At 36.1% G+C, this 18,055-nt stretch overlaps 1 protein-coding gene across 1 annotated transcript; it reads right to left on the bottom strand.

The window, feature by feature from the left end:
* Positions 1–2,637: 2,637 nt before the first annotated feature.
* On the bottom strand, positions 2,638–17,374 carry LOC127848761 (toll-like receptor 1). Its single transcript, XM_052381363.1, has 2 exons — positions 15,041–17,374; positions 2,638–3,295 (listed from the first exon to the last, which is right to left on the bottom strand). Exons 1-2 carry the CDS (start codon positions 16,719–16,721, stop codon positions 2,727–2,729), a joined length of 2,250 nt encoding a protein of 749 aa, XP_052237323.1. The 5' UTR covers positions 16,722–17,374; the 3' UTR covers positions 2,638–2,726.
* Positions 17,375–18,055: the final 681 nt, after the last annotated feature.

Here is an 18,055-nt window from a genome sequence, read left to right as displayed (position 1 = left end):
ATGAATTCAACCACATTTGTTAAAACATACGAACCTTTATGAAATCGTCCTTATTGAGGCCATATAAGGTTCGTTAAATAATGTGCTATTTGACTACATAAAAATCGTGTTATTATACGCCAGCAAACAAAGAAAATGTTAGAGGGTTGCATACTTGAATCATGTTTGTATAATTTGCTTTTCGTGGGGCCATCGTGTTGATTGTCCGGGACAAGACTGTCGAAGACTAACAGAGGTACCCACATGAAACTTCAAATTTAATGATACTTTTTTCGTTTAAAGAAAGTCTCTTGTTAGCAAAAATCAAGTTTATGCGGAAAGTGTCGCCCCTGATGAGCCTGTGCGGAGTGCACAGGCTGATCTACGACGTGTCTTTACGCACATGCATAAAAAACCATTTTCAAAGAGCACGGCTCAAATATATTACATTGTTTGTGGCTTTATTTATTTTAACCCATACAATATATTATTCACACCTTTACATCTGAATCTAGGAAATAAATCAGAACAAGCAAAGCTTTTTCTAGCATGGTGATATAGTGGTATTTCAGGCTATTTCTTGCGGTAAAGAAGTTCACTAATATTTCTATGGCAGGTCATCTACTTTTCCTTGTTCAGCTGGTTGACCAATATTAAGTGCTCAAGATTACTTTATTAATTGACAAGTACCCTTTCGAATCACAGGTAAGGGCTTATAGGCCGTGAAGATTAGTATCAAGGCTACTCTCAACAATAGTTGCACTGACAGTTCAGGGGTCGTATTCCAGAAGCATCTTAAGTTAAATTTTATTCTTATCATTAAATTGGGAAATTTTCTTAAGTGTTTCATTTCATATTGCAATATATTGGCATCAAGATATACATTTAAATAACATCATTATGCCAATGTTATTTTATGAATACCAAAAAAAACACGTGTTTCCTTATTTAGTAAAGAAATACAAAACATTGTTATTTTGAACTTAAGTGAAATTATTTCAGAAATGACTTAAGATGTTTCTGGAATACCACCCCATGGATCTAATCACAGGGTCATAGGATTTTTAGTCTAGCGATCTTGCAACGAGATAGCCCACAGCTCACAATGCTTTTCTGTTTACTTGTAAGGTTTATCAACGAGCTAGCTCACAGCTCACAATGATTTTCTGTGTAAGGTTTACCAGATCTTGCAACGAGCTAGCCCACAGCTCACAATGCTTTTCTGTGTAAGGTTTATCAGATCTTGCAACGAGCTAGCCCACAGCTCACAAGGCTTTTCTGTGAAAGGTTTATCAGATCTTGCAACGAGCTAGCCCACAGCTCACAATGCTTTTCTGTGTAAGAATTATCAGATCTTGCAACGAGCTAGCCCACAGCTCACAATGCTTTACTGTGTAAGGTTTATCAGATCTTGCAACGAGCTAGCCCACAGCTCACAATGCTTTTCTGTGTAATGTTTATCAGATCTTGCAACGAGCTAGCCCACAGCTCACAATGCTTTACTGTGTAAGGTTTATCAGATCTTGCAACGAGCTAGCCCACAGCTCACAATGCTTTTCTGTGTAAGGTTTATCAGATCTTGCAACGAGCTAGCCCACAGCTCACAATGCTTTACTGTGTAAGGTTTATCAGATCTTGCAACGAGCTAGCCCACAGCTCACAATGCTTTTCTGTGTAAGGTTTATCAGATTTTATTTTCACTTAAAACATGCCGAGTATCACATTTTCAAGATAATCATTGATATGATATTTGCCTAAGTAAGATACATCGGAAGACAAAACGCCAGATAATTTAACAGGACTTATAATGTGCTACGATTAAAGGAAGCAGGCCATTAGCATTAAAAATAACCACAACAAGAAAACAACAAATCGCAATCAAAATATAAACACATTGGAAATACCAAATATATTATATACACTGCAACGATGAAGACGTACTAAAATACAGTCAGAAACAACGACGTAAAGATAGGCTACAAGCATATCAGTGAAATCGTAAAATGAATTTCAAAGTCAATAAACGATATATGATAAACTATACAAGAAAAATAAGTCAAATATAAATTGTTAATATTTACGACAATGTCATTGTCGATAATGAATTAACGCGTCCGTTATGAATAGCTGATCGGGAACAAAGTTTCATAAAAAAAAGTATTCTTCTGCCTATATCCTTTTGCATGAACATGTAACATGATACATATCTATTACAGATCTGTGAAAATTACATAAAAATAGCACTAAATAAACGACACAATCACAGTGATAAGTAGCCCTAAACGTCTTTGACACAGCCGTAAAGCATTGACTTTCAGTTAAGCATTTCGAAATTTAATCTTCAAGTATGACTATAAAATTCGCGATATGTTTATTAAGCAAAAAAATCTGTATTGTAACAGTTTGTGTCACGCTATTTTAACATTACTTACAATGTATGTTAGTGTCACAAGGCCCACAATTTATTTGTTAATAAAACAACTGCTGTATTATGGCCTCTAATTTGCACTTCGTCGTCGATGCCAATTGCTTCTCTGGCGGCACATCGTATGATTTAGGTGGAAATATGTGCCATGCAAATGAAACATCTTTAAACGCTAGTAAAAATAAAGCACGCAAAAGACAGAGTTTTACAAAAAGTGCTGTACAGTTTTCCTTCCATCTCAACGTTTGACATCGACTTCAATGTAGCAACATTGCTCAATATCATACGATAGATAATGTTTCGAACTTTTACAATACTTGTTTTAGCTACTAAACCAGTTGAGCCATTTCAGTTTAAACGTATTTTTCTCCGATTGCTCAACTGTCAAATCCAAAAGAGCGTCGCATAATATAGACCAGTCAGGCTCCATATGACCGCCATTGGAATCTGAAATCCACGACGCATGCGCGTACCTGCTAAACAACTTTCGGAGAACTTTGCCCATCTCGTCAGGCTCAACTCTTTCCAAAAGCAGCAATACTATTGGTTTGTTTTGATCGTAAGTTTCCTGCACTTCTTTCCTGCACCATTCTTTTTGGCAAAAGTTTTTAGACACTGCTAGAATGGTTACTGCGGAGTCTTCAATACAACGTATTATCTCCTCACCAAGAGCATATCCGGGCCTAAAATGGCGATCGCCGGAGCACACTAAAACACGACTAGTGCCCGTCTTAAGCTGTAGCTCTGAATTAAGTCTCGGTAATATTGTGTTTACGACCAACTCGGCATCATCGGAGCTAAAGGACAGAAACGCTAGAAACTTCTTTGGAAACTCTCCCACTTCAATCTGAGACAGAAGATTCTTTCTCTCCCGTTGCCTTCGCCTAATACCTTGGATCTTAAGGAATACTGCTATTCCAATTAGCAGAAAAACGCACACTATTGGAAGAGAAATTGCGAGATCGCGCTTTACTCTTTGAACACGACAGTAAGACTTTGTCTTTTCCAACGCATTTTGGAAAATGTACAACCGTTCATCTTGTAATGTACACATATAGTCTTCTCGGGGACTCGTAATAAACGTGTCGAGATTTCTGTGAATCCATTGGATCGTTTCCATGTGGTTATCATCACATGAACAAATGTACGGCATATTGGACAGGTCTATTCGAAGCTTGTGCTTGTTCGTAGCTGCTGCTAGTTGCTCCATCGTATCCCTTGTTTGTGCATCTATGTAAGATATCGCGTTGTAGGATAAATTCAACACTTTAAGATTTGTCAACCGGCCGATGTTGAAGTCTAGCGAAGACAGATTATTGTCAGAAAGATCCAAAACTTCCAATTCTGTATTAGTTAAAAACATGTTAGAGGGGATGCGAGCAATACCGTTTCTGTTCATTTTCAAAACATTTAGCTTGGTATTGTTCTGAATAAGTAGTTTAAACTGATCTTCGTAATGTTTTTGCATCTTGTGAAGCTGGTTACTAGACAGATCCAAATATTTAAGATTAAACGATGGTGATAGAAACAGAGGGGATATAAATTCGAGAATGTTTCCAGCTAGGCTTATCCATTCCATCGTTTTCTGGGTGTCATTGTGTAGTTTTACGGTGTAGTTCAACCGTTTGATCAAATTATTTTCAAGGCTGAATTTTCTCATTTTGTACGGACATGAACTCAAGTCACCATCGCGGTCATCTTGCAATGGTGGAGTCATCATGTACTTGCCTAGGCCATTGATATACAGCTCCTCAATATTAAAGTAAAACATAGTTAATCTGCAGAGAAAATCTATTTTAGATATTGTGAAATCGAGCATGATGTTCGGAAGTAGCGAATCACTTATGTCGAGTACCTTCAAGCTGGAACAAGTTTCTTCCGCAACATATCCCTGTATGTTTAGAAATGTAGCATGCCTCAAATAAACCTCATTGACGGAATCACACAATCCGTTCTGAATGAAAGCCCGAAAATTAAACTCTCCAAAGGTGACGTTGGAAATGTCCAGGTAAGTAATATTCCTTTGTATGTCGAGACCAGCGATACTTTGCAAGAAATTGTAGTCCGCATTGATGGTTTCGACATAATACGAGTGCAGACCAGTCAGTGTTAATTAATTCAATCGCGGAAGGTTCTTCGAATACATGCTGATCAAGAAGCTGCTTGTCTGAAGACGAATATTCGTGGAAAAGTCCAGTTCTTTAAGATGGTCCAAACCATAAAATGCATCATATTCCATATAGAACATGTGTTCATTGTGATAGCCAAGGTAGGTAAGACCGGAAAGTCCTGTGAAAACACGACTTCCGAGAGATTCGCCGCCATTCGCCCATATTTCAAGAGTCTCTATCTGCGACCATTGTGGGTTGGCAGAAAATGTGTTGTTAGTAAGAAACGATGCATTCAGGTCGTGCAAAACCACTTTGCGAATATTGTCACCGAGAACTATTCCACTGGGGTCTGGTGTTCTACACGTCGCCTTATCTTTGATGCAAACACAAGAAGTCGAACACGCCGATGAGCATGCAATAAACATGCAAACAGTGAGTGACAGTGCCACTGTCGGATACATAATTGCTTTAATTTCTTTTTCAAAATGCTAAGTACGTTCTATTGTCTGTTTTTTTCCGATCTTTCGTTTAGCACTTACGAAATTCAAATGCATTACCCGTTTAATCTCTAATGTGAGGACTTGTCAACGGATACCAGACAATTACTGGAATTCCCCCATTAGATTCATTAAAAAAAAGATTGCATATCAAACACTTGTGACCCGGAAGTAATGATGGTCTTTTCATGCAAATAATTTTCACAAATGTGACACTTATTGCAAAACTAAGTATGATCGTGGCTATTTAAATTGAAAAACAAAGTTACTCGTAACATCTCAGTCAAAACATATTACCGCTTACACTATTTGCAAAAAAAAACGCTGATTCAAAAATTGTTACTGCGTCACTTTATTCCAAAAGAATGTTACCGTTCACATCAATACAAACAATGTTTACATTTTATCTTTGTCCAATTAAATATTACCGTTTCACGTTGGGCCTACACAATGGTCACCGTTAACCTTTATTCAAACACAAACGGTACCAGTAATGAACATGCACACACTTCCGCCTTGGTATTTACTGCATGACCTTATATGTTCATGCTTTAGAATTTTCCGAACGCAACCTGCATGCGTTGGTTCATTTGTTCTTCTGAAACAGTAATGCTGGCTTTTATCACTGCGCATTAAAACTGTTTTTATCGATTCACTTTGTTTGCCCGCAAATATAGCCTTAAAGCTTTATTGATCTTGAACATGATCCTTCTCAATTATGCATAACGCAACACACTTTGTTACGCTTCGTTTAAAACTTCCTTTAAACAACGTGTCACTGTGAGTCGCACTTGAAGATGAACATCACTTCTTAATGCAAATGTGAATTTACATTAACACGTGTAATAAAACTGAAATGAACACGATTTAAATATTCGTTCTGTTAAGCTCAATTTATTTATTGAACATGAAGTTTAGAGGTTCAATGAGTGGTTGGTGCAAATAAGCATTCAATTGTTAAACAAAGACTTTACATTTGTATTCACACACATAAATGTAAATTGTTCTTGCGTGACAATATAATCAGGACCGTACGCAGGATTTTTTGAGGGGGTGCAAACTGGGGATTTGTTTTATATATGGTACTTAAAGTTGAATTTAAATACTTGAAAACTCTTATTGTGTGATATAAATTTATGGAATATAACATGTAAATCAGCAACTTTCTGAAGTCTAAAGCTTTAATCATTGGTGTAAAATTCACACAAATGTTTAAAGCTTAAGATTTCTGAAATGTATGATATTTGATAAAGAAGGAAAGCAAACTTTAAAATCAAAAACTTTTATTAAGAAATGAATCATAATGTATGTCTGACATACAACCATAATAATATTTTATATTTGACTTCAATCCTCCTCTAAAGTTTCAAATTAAATTGTTAATAAAATGTTTATCATCTACACATTTTTACTTTAACCATCATCTACAAAAATACACCATCACAATCATGTACAGCCCAGACATTAAGTTGCACTTAGATATTTTCTCTATAATAATCGTTCTCCGGAGGTTATTTTGCGCACCGCTTTTTTAGATAGTAATCAGATTGTTTGGTATCTGATTCTACCTACATGACCTACAGATGAAATGATTTTTTGTATGTGAGTCTACCTACATTACCTACAGATGAAATGTGAAATTCGATTTGGTCCATTTATTTTTAGCTAGGTTATGGGTCTTGTACTTCTTTATAATAACCTTTTTTCCGCTGGGTTTTTACGCAAATCTTTCAGATTTTTAACTGCTATTTATGCCCCGATTATGTCGGCGTATAGAAGTCTTGCATGTCATTTTCCGTTCATTTTTCAAAACGCTTTAAGATATGACCTTATATTTGGTGTGAGAGTCTACTTCCATGACTCACAGATGAAGTATGAGTTTCGTTCCGGTCCAACACTTTTTTGCGAAGTAATGAGCATTGGACTTACCGGCCAAATTAATGACGTTTTCCCATAACACCTCTTTAATTGCTTCCAAAATAATTTGTTTTTTACAAAGTAGTATCTTCAGCAATTTTCAGACCTACGACCTCTTGTATCAGTTGCTTCCATCCGCTGCCCCTCTTTTGTTGGCCAATCAAAACACGTGTTACGTCAATCATCGATAGATGAAGCATTAAGGATCACAAGGCGATAAGAAAACATTGCCTAAGGCCTTATCTCAACTGGCGAGTAAATTAGCGCTAATCCCCTTGTTTATCAGGGACTCTGCTCTTTTATATTACGGGAAAGTGTACTGTGAGTGTACTGTGGGTATGGCCTGATTTTATTTAGACAAACCAATTAGAACAATTGTGATTCCTCAACTATCTCTTGAATCATCCGTAAGATAGATCGATTTATGAAATACATCGTCTGCTGTTTCGCATATGTTCTAATAGTAGTTCGCAATAAACACATTCATATTGTAATTCACTGTAAAACCCATTCTGTCCAAAGGTGACGCTTTTCAAATAAATTGTGTGCTTATTGATGTTTAATGATTTGATATAAAATAGTACTTTTTCATGATGCACCAACACGAGCGTGAGGCGCCTCTACTTAATATCTGCTAAATATCTGCTAACTGTTAATTGGTTGGACGTAACTATATTCACGCACGCACTCTGTGCATCTTTTGAATCATTTTAAAGCGCCTATCTACAACATTTGATTGATTAACAAACGTTCATGCTTGCATACGTATTCGGAAATGGAATTAGAATCTACGTGACAACTTTGTGCACGCATATTGGTGCACATTATGTATGAAGACAAGGTGTGTGCTTTTTGGTATGTTTTGAAGTATTAGCAATGTTGAAGTAATTACTTTAACATGACATAAAAAACAAGGAAAGTATTGCTTGTTATAAAACACACAATTCTTCCGCGGACAATATGTTACTGAATGCAGATCGAAAAGAGAGAATTACATAAATAATATACAATCATAATTTTGAGCATCATATTTAGTTTAGTATTTAACTCGATTAGTTCAAAAGTCTAAGACTTGGAGAAACGCTCTCGAGTCCGTTTCTTGGGCCTATAACCAGAACGTCATCTAACTATAACATATGTGTTGATGATTTTAACAAAGATTCGTTTACATTTGTATCGCATGACGGTACGTCCGCTATAAATTATGTACTAGCATGTTGAATCTTACATAACTCTGATAACTCATTTCGCCGTGTTAAAATTTAACCAGCGAAGTAATCACGCACCTCTGCATTGTGTTGTGACATGTTAAACTAGTCTATTGTCAAAAGATGAATAAATTGAAACCAAATATAGATGGAATGCGGATGTTGAGAAGACTTTTAAAATGGATAATTGTCGAATAAAGAACAAATGTGGAATATATAACAATTAGACAAGTTTGCATTAAGTATTTCCACAACTTGTATTACTGACATTGTGAGTCAATTTTCGTGCCTCTTGAAATACGTCGCTGAACCACTATTTGCAAACTCTTTTACAAATCGCATTAAGTCATTTGGCTCCGTCGTTAGCTTCTAAGTATGCAGAGTGGCTGTAGGTGGATGGTCCACGGCCGTCCACAAGCTCAAATGACCATATATGGAGAAAAAGGCAGGACCAAACCAAATAGGTTTGCAATGCGCATGCCCAAGCAAAACCGATTGTTAGCCATCTTGAATTGTTAGCGTGAAAAAAAAAAGATACTACATTTATTGGAAATTTTAATATGATGAATATTCTAGGTAGAGAATATGGATAGTATTATCATTATTACGTCATCATAAACTCAACAATTGAATTGTTGACATGAAGAAAAAGCTATTTCGAGGTTGTTTTGATTCGTGCCGCCGGTTTTGGGCGTGACCATTGAATTGCTAAGAAGGTGAAACTCAAAGTTTTAACTTTTATTGATATTTTATTTAGTTACGGAATCTTCGAGTAATAGTTTAAAAAATCTTTCGCAATCTATAGCTAAATCATGTGTTGTTGCTTTATTATAAACTTTCGTGCATGAGCCATTTAAATCATTTAAAATACGGATATAGTCAATATTCTATTTTGACCATTGTATTGTCACTGAGGTCTATATGTACATAATAAACTTGAATGTTTTACACCACTTATTTGTTTCACATATTTAAATTGATAAAAAATCACATTTGGTTTTAAAACTGTTATTTTATAAAAACTATTAATTAATTCCCATTTTAAAGAATACATGTTAGACTTAACGTCTAAATATACTTTCATTTGTTTATATACATGCGTATTGTTCCCATATGTTATGCAAAATGTTGCAAACTGCTAACTGCTTTATAAATACAAAAAGAGGCGTCGCCCGCGTTTGCTTTAGCGTGCACGAAGCCGCAAATAATTCAATGAGACAAACCGAGCGTGTAAAACACGGCATTAAAAGACAACCATTGAGAACATAATTAAGGCCTTGCCGTCTGAATTTATTGATTTGTACTAGAAAGTTAAGCATTTTCTTTAAATCACACACGATCGCATGTTCGTTTGTTAACAGAACGACTACATAAAACTTGTTTGGCAAAACGACATAGAAAACTTCTATACCCATTTCTTTTTTCTATTCAAATAAGCAAAATGTCTCTCCCGGCTATAAAAACATTTGTAACAAAAATAACTGCTAATGTTTCGATACTCATAAGTCGAAATCGTTAACATGCTCCGATAAATATGAGGTCGATACACGTCTAAGTATTTGACTATCATTAACGCTGATCATTGATGTATAAATACATGCGGTCGTCACCACGAACAACTGAACGTCAACACTGTCAAAGACAATTATAATATATTTTTATCGGACATACTAGCAGATTTAAATAGTTTATGTTATCGATCTGATTATCACATAATATTTCACTTTTTTTAAATAGTTTTATCAGTTAGTAGGTCAGAAGCGAGGTTTATCTGCATTACTTAAAGAGAAATAAAACCCAGCATGAAGCCTAATTCATGCTGTGTTTTATTACTCTGATATTACTCTGATAGTAATGCACGTAATTGACATCATACATGTTATTTGAAGGTGACATGTGATATATTATCTTATTAACGGTATCTACACATTTGCACTCATATGGCGTCACTAATAAACGCTTTTAATCCACACTAGGAGCTCGAATGCCTAGATCTCATTTTTTAAACGAGTTTCGTTTACTTTGTTCGGATTAAAAAAAGGAAATGAAATATGGCAAAAACGGTGCAAAAAGGGTTAATGCAACTCCGACATTTGGTATCCAGAAAGATAAGTTAGATGAATTAAATTTATACCATTTCCACCGCGGCAATGCGGTCTTGACAAGAGCGAGTGGAAGCTTCAAGAATTACCGAGATCCCCTTTATAGAACATTAATTTATTTCACAAACTTGAAATGTCATATAAGCAATAACTAAGCATTATTAAGTATGTATTATGTCACGTGTGCATGTAAAATAATTGAGAATTTTGGTACCCAATTCGTGTAACTTTACGAAATCCCCGTTAAAAATCGCGTTTCTGTGTGTGTCAGAAACAAGTGAAAACCATTTTGTTATTATTTTAATAAAGACGTATCGATAAATGCTATTGTAAAAGAGTTATAATTACTGATATTAGTTAACCAATAAATGCGGTAACTTCGGAGAAGTCGGTACCTGCGCGAGCGTCTGATATTGGTAGCCTTATTAATTTATAATAGCCTGACCGTATTCCATTTCGTACAACGCTAATTTTATATCAGACAAACTTACTGTGTTGATTTGCGCTTTAAATTATAGTGATTGATAAATGTCCCATACGCAATGTTTAATATGATTAATATCACTTTTATACGCAATAACATGTGGGATTGAGGTACCCACCCGGCGTCAGAAAGCGCGTAAAACTTCACCGAATTCCCAGTTATAAAGCGCTATTTCGTGTCAAATACACGGGTAGGGGGGAATGTTTCGGTAATAATTTTGTTTATAACACGGGTAAATACCGGTGAAGTGTTAATTTATTGCAAATACCACCATTACACGTAAAATAACGGGTTCGATTTCGTTAAGCGCGCAAGCGTTTGAGAGCGTGTTTAATGTACCGATTTACCCGTTATAAATAGCTGATGTTCTCTTTAATCGTATATTTTTTTGCATTTGCAGAATAACTAAATGGCATCAACCCCTTTACAAGTGTAATATGGTGTTAAACAAGTCCATAAAATCATCCGGAATATCGCGTAAATCTATATGCAGTCTTTAGGCAAAGAAGACATTTTGGTGTTAGCTTGTCTAGGTTTTCTTCCCGCTGAGCCACGTGATTAAGTGGGCGGAGCGATCACTGATAAGGCGTCATGTCAATTACAAATGTGTAGCTTGCGCGGCATAGTGGAAGGGCACTCGATTCTTTTCGAGATGTCCCGGTTGAGCTAATATTGGTTCTTGTTGTAATAATTATTTAAAACTATCACAAATGCTACAGTTTTGTTGATTGTCCGGGACAAGACTGTCGAAGACTAACAGAGGTACCAACATGAAACTTCAAATTTAATGATACTTTTTTCGTTTAAAGAAAGTCTCTTGTTAGCAAAAATCAAGTTTATGCGGAAAGTGTCGTCCCTGATGAGCCTGTGCGGAGTGCACAGGCTGATCTATGACGTCTCTTTACGCACATGCATAAAAAACCATTTTCAAAGAGTACGGCTCAAATATATTACATTGTTTGTGGCTTTATTTATTTTAACCCATAAAATATATTATTCACACCTTCACATCTGAATCTAGGAAATAAATCAGAACAAGCAAAGCTTTACTAGCATGGTGGAATAGTGGTAGTTCAGGCTATTTCTTGCGGTAAAGAAGTTCACTAATATTTCTATAGCAGGTCATCTACTTTTCCTTGTTCAGTTGGTTGACCAATATTAAGTGCTCAAGATTACTTTATTAATTGACAAGTACCCTTTCGAATCACAGGTAAGGACTTATAGGCCGTGAAGATTAGTATCAAGGCTACTCTCAACAATAGTTGCACTGACAGTTCAGGGGTCGTATTCCAGAAGCATCTTAAGTTAAATTTTATTCCTATCATTAAATTGGGAAATTTTCTCAAGTGTTTCATTTCATATTGCAATATATTGGCATCAAGATATACATTTAAAGAACATCATTATGCCAATGTTATTTTATGAATACCAAAAAAAAAAAACACGTGTTTCCTTATTTAGTAAAGAAATACAAAACATTGTTTTTTTGAACTTAAGTGAAATTATTTCAGAAATGACTTAAGATGTTTCTGGAATACCACCCCATGGATCTAATCACAGGGTCATAGGATTTTTAGTCTAGCGATCTTGCAACGAGCTAGCCCACAGCTCACAATGCTTTACTGTGTAAGGTTTATCAACGAGCTAGCCCACAGCTCACAATGCTTTTCTGTGTAAGGTTTATCAGATCTTGCAACGAGCTAGCCCACAGCTCACAATGCTTTTCTGTGTAAGGTTTATCAGATCTTGCAACGAGCTAGCCCACAGCTCACAAGGCTTTTCTGTGTAAGGTTTATCAGATCTTGCAACGAGCTAGCCCACAGCTCACAATGCTTTTCTGTGTAAGGTTTATCAGATCTTGCAACGAGCTAGCCCACAGCTCACAATGCTTTACTGTGTAAGGTTTATCAGATCTTGCAACGAGCTAGCCCACAGCTCACAATGCCTTACTGTGTAAGGTTTATCAGATCTTGCAACGAGCTAGCCCACAGCTCACAATGCTTTACTGTGTAATGTTTATCAGATCTTGCAACGAGCTAGCCCACAGCTCACAATGCTTTTCTGTGTAAGGTTTATCAGATCTTGCAACGAGCTAGCCCACAGCTCACAATGCTTTACTGTGTCAGGTTTATCAGATCTTGCAACGAGCTAGCCCACAGCTCACAATGCTTTTCTGTGTAAGGTTTATCAGATTTTATTTTCACTTAAAACATGCCGAGTTTCACATTTTCAAGATAATCATTGATATGATATTTGCCTAAGTAAGATACATCGGAAGACAAAACGCCAGATAATTTAACAGGACTTATAATGTGCTACGATAAAAGGTAGAGGGCCATTAGCATAAAAAATAACCACAACAAGAAAACAACAAATCGCAATCAAAATATAAACACATGGGAAATACCAAATATATTATATACACTGCAACGATGAAGACGTACTAAAATACAGTCAGAAACAACGACGTAAAGATAGGCTACAAGCATATCAGTGAAATCGTAAAATGAATTTCAAATTCAATAAACAATATATGATAAACTATACCAGAAAAATAAGTCAAATATAAATTGTTAATATTTACGACAATGTCATTGTCGATAATGAATTAACGCGTCCGTTATGAATAGCTGATCGGGAACAAAGTTTCATAAAAAAAAGTCTTCTTCTGCCTATATCCTTTTGCATGAACATGTAACATGATACATATCTATTACAGATCTGTGAAAATTACATAAAAATAGCACTAAATAAACGACACAATCACAGTGATAAGTAGCCCCAAACGTCTTTGACACAGCCGTAAAGCATTGACTTTCAGTTAAGCATTTCGAAATTTAATCTTCAAGTATGACTATAAAATTCGCGATATGTTTATTAAGCAAAAAAAATCTGTATTGTAACAGTTTGTGTCACGCTATTTTAACATTACTTACAATGTATGTTAGTGTCACAAGGCCCACAATTTATTTGTGAATAAAACAACTGCTGTATTATGGCCTCTAATTGGCACTTCGTCGTCGATGCCAATTGCTTCTCTGGCGGCACATCGTATGATTTATGTGGAAATATGTGCCATGCAAATGAAACATCTTTAAACGCTAGTAAAAATAAAGCACGCAAAAACACAGAGTTTTACAAAAGTTTCATAAAAAAAGTTTTCTTCTGCCTATATCCTTTTGCATGAACATGTAACATGATACATATCTATTACAGATCTGTGAAAATTACATAAAAATAGCACTAAATAAACGACACAATCACAGTGATAAGTAGCCCCAAACGTCTTTGACACAGCCGTAAAGCATTGACTTTCAGTTAAGCATTTCGAAATTTAATCTTCAAGTATGACTTTAAAATTCGCGATATGTTTATTAAGCAAAAAAATCTGTATTGTAACAGTTTGTGTCACGCTATTTTAACATTACTTACAATGTATGTTAGTGTCACAAGGCCCACAATTTATTTGTGAATAAAACAACTGCTGTATTATGGCCTCTAATTGGCACTTCGTCGTCGATGCCAATTGCTTCTCTGGCGGCACATCGTATGATTTATGTGGAAATATGTGCCATGCAAATGAAACATCTTTAAACGCTAGTAAAAATAAAGCACGCAAAAACACAGAGTTTTACAAAAAGTGCTGTACAGTTTTCCTTCCATCTCAACGTTTGACACCGACTTTAATGTAGCAACATTGCTCAAAATCATACGATAGATAATGTTTCGAACTTTTACAATACTTGTTTTAGCTACTAAACCAGTTGAGCCATTTCAGTTTAAACGTATTTTTCTCCGATTGCTCAACTGTCAAATCCAAAAGAGCGTCGCATAATATAGACCAGTCAGGCTCAATATGACCGCCATTGGAATCTGAAATCCACGACGCATGCGCGTACCTGCTAAACAACTTTCGGAGAACTTTGCCCATATCGTCAGGCTCAACTCTTTCCAAAAGCAGCAATACTATTGGTTTGTTTTGATCGTAAGTTTCCTGCACTTCTTTCCTGCACCATTCTTTTTGGCAAAAGTTTTTAGACACTGCTAGAATGGTTACTGCGGAGTCTTCAATACAACGTATTATCTCCTCACCAAGAGCATATCCGGGCCTAAAATGGCGATCGCCGGAGCACACTAAAACACGACTAGTGCCCGTCTTAAGCTGTAGCTCTGAATTAAGTCTCGGTAATATTGTGTTTACGACCAACTCGGCGTCATCGGAGCTAAAGGACAGAAACGCTAGAAACTTCTTTGGAAACTTTCCCACTTCAATCTGAGACAGAAGATTCTTTCTCTCCCGTTGCCTTCGCCTAATACCTTGGATCTTAAGGAATACTGCTATTCCAATTAGCAGAAAAACGCACACTATTGAAAGAGAAATTGCGAGATCGCGCTTTACTCTTTGAACACGACAGTAAGACTTTGTCTTTTCCAACGCATTTTGGAAAATGTACAACCGTTCATCTTGTAATGTACACATATAGTCTTCTCGGGGACTCGTAATAAACGTGTCGAGATTTCTGTGAATCCATTGGATCGTTTCCATGTGGTTATCATCACATGAACAAATGTACGGCATATTGGACAGGTCTATTCGAAGCTTGTGCGAGTTCGTAGCTGCTGCTAGTTGCTCCATCGTATCCCTTGTTTGTGCATCTATGTAAGATATCGCGTTGTAGGATAAATTCAACACTTTAAGATTTGTCAACCGGCCGATGTTGAAGTCTAGCGAAGACAGATTATTGTCAGAAAGATCCAAAACTTCCAATTCTGTATTAGTTAAAAACATGTTAGAGGGGATGCGAGCAATACCGTTTCTGTTCAATTTCAAAACATTTAGCTTGGTATTGTTCTGAATAAGTAGTTCAAACATATCTTCGTAATGTTCTTGCATCTTGTGAAGCTGGTTACTAGACAGATCCAAATATTTAAGATTAAACGATGGTGATAGAAACAGAGGGGATATAAATTCGAGAATGTTTCCAGCTAGGCTTATCCATTCCATCGTTTTCTGGGTGTCATTGTGTAGTTTTACGGTATAATTCAACCGTTTGATCAAATTATTTTCAAGGCTTAATTTTCTCATTTTGTACGGACATGAACTCAAGTCACCATCGCGGTCATCTTGCAATGGTGGAGTCATCATGTACTTGCCTAGGCCATTGATATACAGCTCCTCAATATTAAAGTAAAACATAGTTAATCTGCAGAGAAAATCTATTTTAGATATTGTAAAATCGAGCATGATGTTCGGAAGTAGCGAATCACTTATGTCGAGTACCTCCAAGCTGGAACAAGTTTCTTCCGCAACATATCCCTGTATGTTTAGAAATGTAGCATACCTCAAATAAACCTTATGGACGGAATCACACAATCCGTTCTGAATGAAAGCCTGAAAATTAAACTCTCCAAAGGTGACGTTAGAAATGTCCAGGTAAGTAATATTCCTCTGTATGTCGAGACCAGCGATACTTTGAAAGAAATTGTAGTCCGCATTGATGGTTTCGACATAATACGAGTGCAGACCAGTCAGTGTTAATTTATTCAATCGCGGAAGGTTCTTCGAATACATGCTGATCAAGAAGCTCATTGTCTGAAGACGAATATTCGTGGAAAAGTCCAGTTCTTTAAGATGGTCCAAACCATAAAATGCATCATATTCCATATAGAACATGTGTTCATTGTGATAGCCAAGGTAGGTAAGACCGGAAAGTCCTGTGAAAACACGACTTCCGAGAGATTCGCCGCCATTCGCCCATATTTCAAGAGTCTCTATCTGCGACCATTGTGAGTTGGCTGAAAATGTGTTGTTAGTAAGCAACGATGCATTAAGATCTTGCAAAACCACTTCGCGAATATGTTCACTGAGAACTAGTCCACTGGGGTCTGGTGTTCTACACGTCGCCTTATGTTTGATGCAAACACAAGAAGTCGAACACGCTGATGAGCATGCAATAAACATGCAAACAGTGAGTGACAATGCCACTGTCGGATACATAATTGCTTAATTTTCTGTTTCTAATGCTAAATGCGTTGTATTGTCTGTTTATTCCGATCTTTCGTTGAGCACTTAAGAAATTCGCATAAATTGCTCGGTTAAGCTCCGATGTGAAGACTTGTCAACGGATACCAGACAATTACTGGAATTCCCCCATTAGATTCATTCAAAAGAAGATTGCATATCAAACACTTGTGACCCGGAAGTAATGATGGTCTTTTCATGCAAATAATTTTCACAAATGTGACACTAATTGCAAAACTAAGTATGATCGTGTCTATTAAGACTGAAAACAAAGTTACTAGTAACATCTCAGTCAAAACATATTTATTACCGCTTACCACTATTTGCACACAAAAAATCCGCTGATTCAAAAATTGTTACTGCGTCACTTCATTCCAAAAGAATGTTACCGTTCACATCAATACAAACAATGATTACATTTTATCTTTGTTCAATTAAATATTACCGTTTCACCTTGGGCCTACACAATGGTCACCGTTAACCTTTATTCAAACACAAACGGTACCAGTAATGAACATGCACACACTTCCGCCTTGGTATTTACTGCATGACCTTATATGTTCATGCTTTCGAATTTTCCGAACGCAACCTGCATGCGTTGGTTCATTTATTCTTCTGAAACAGTAATGCTGGCTTTTATCACTGCGCATTAAAACTGTTTTTATCGATTCACTTTGTTTGCCCGCAAATATAGCCTTAAAGCTTTATTGATCTTGAACATGATCCTTCTCAATTATGCATTGCAAAACACACTTTGTTACGCTTCGTTTAAACCTTCCTTTAAACAACGTGTCACTGTGAGTCGCACTTGAAGATGAACATCACTTCTTAATGCAAATGTGAATTTACATAAACACGTGTAATAAAACTGAACTGAACACGATTTAAATATTCGTTCTGTTAAGCTCAATTTATTTATTGAACATGAAGTTTAGTGGTTCAATGAGTGGTTGGTGCAAATAAGCATTCAATTGTTAAACAAAGACTTTACATTTGTTTTCACACACATAAATGTAAATTGTTCTTGCGTGACAATATAATCAGAACCGTACGCAGGATTTTTTGAGGGGGGTGCAAACTGCGGATTTGTTTTATATATGGTACTTAAAGTTTAATTTAAATACTTGAAAACTCTTATTGTGTGATATAAATTTATGGAATATAACATGTAAATCAGCAACTTTCTGAAGTCTAAAGCTTTAATCATTGGTGTAAAATTCACACAAATGTTTAAAGCGTAAGATTTCTGAAATGTATGATATTTGATAAAGAAGGAAAGCAAACTTTAAAATCAAAAACTTTTATTAAGA

This window comes from Dreissena polymorpha, chromosome 10, assembly GCF_020536995.1.
Source record: "Dreissena polymorpha isolate Duluth1 chromosome 10, UMN_Dpol_1.0, whole genome shotgun sequence".
NCBI classification, from domain to species: Eukaryota; Metazoa; Mollusca; class Bivalvia; order Myida; family Dreissenidae; genus Dreissena; species Dreissena polymorpha.
The sequence above is the reverse complement of the archived record's forward strand: the minus strand, read 5'-3'. Positions and strand labels throughout refer to the sequence as shown.

What these genes read in the sequence shown, in the direction of transcription:
- LOC127848761 (XM_052381363.1), bottom strand. Translation starts at nt 16,721, where the DNA reads ATGTATCCGACAGTGGCATTGTCACTCACTGTTTGCATGTTTATTGCA. An exon ending in AGTATTCCTTAAGATCCAAG is followed by an intron (nt 3,296 to 15,040) that starts GTATTAGGCGAA and finishes TTAAGATCCAAG; the next exon opens with GTATTAGGCGAAGGCAACGG.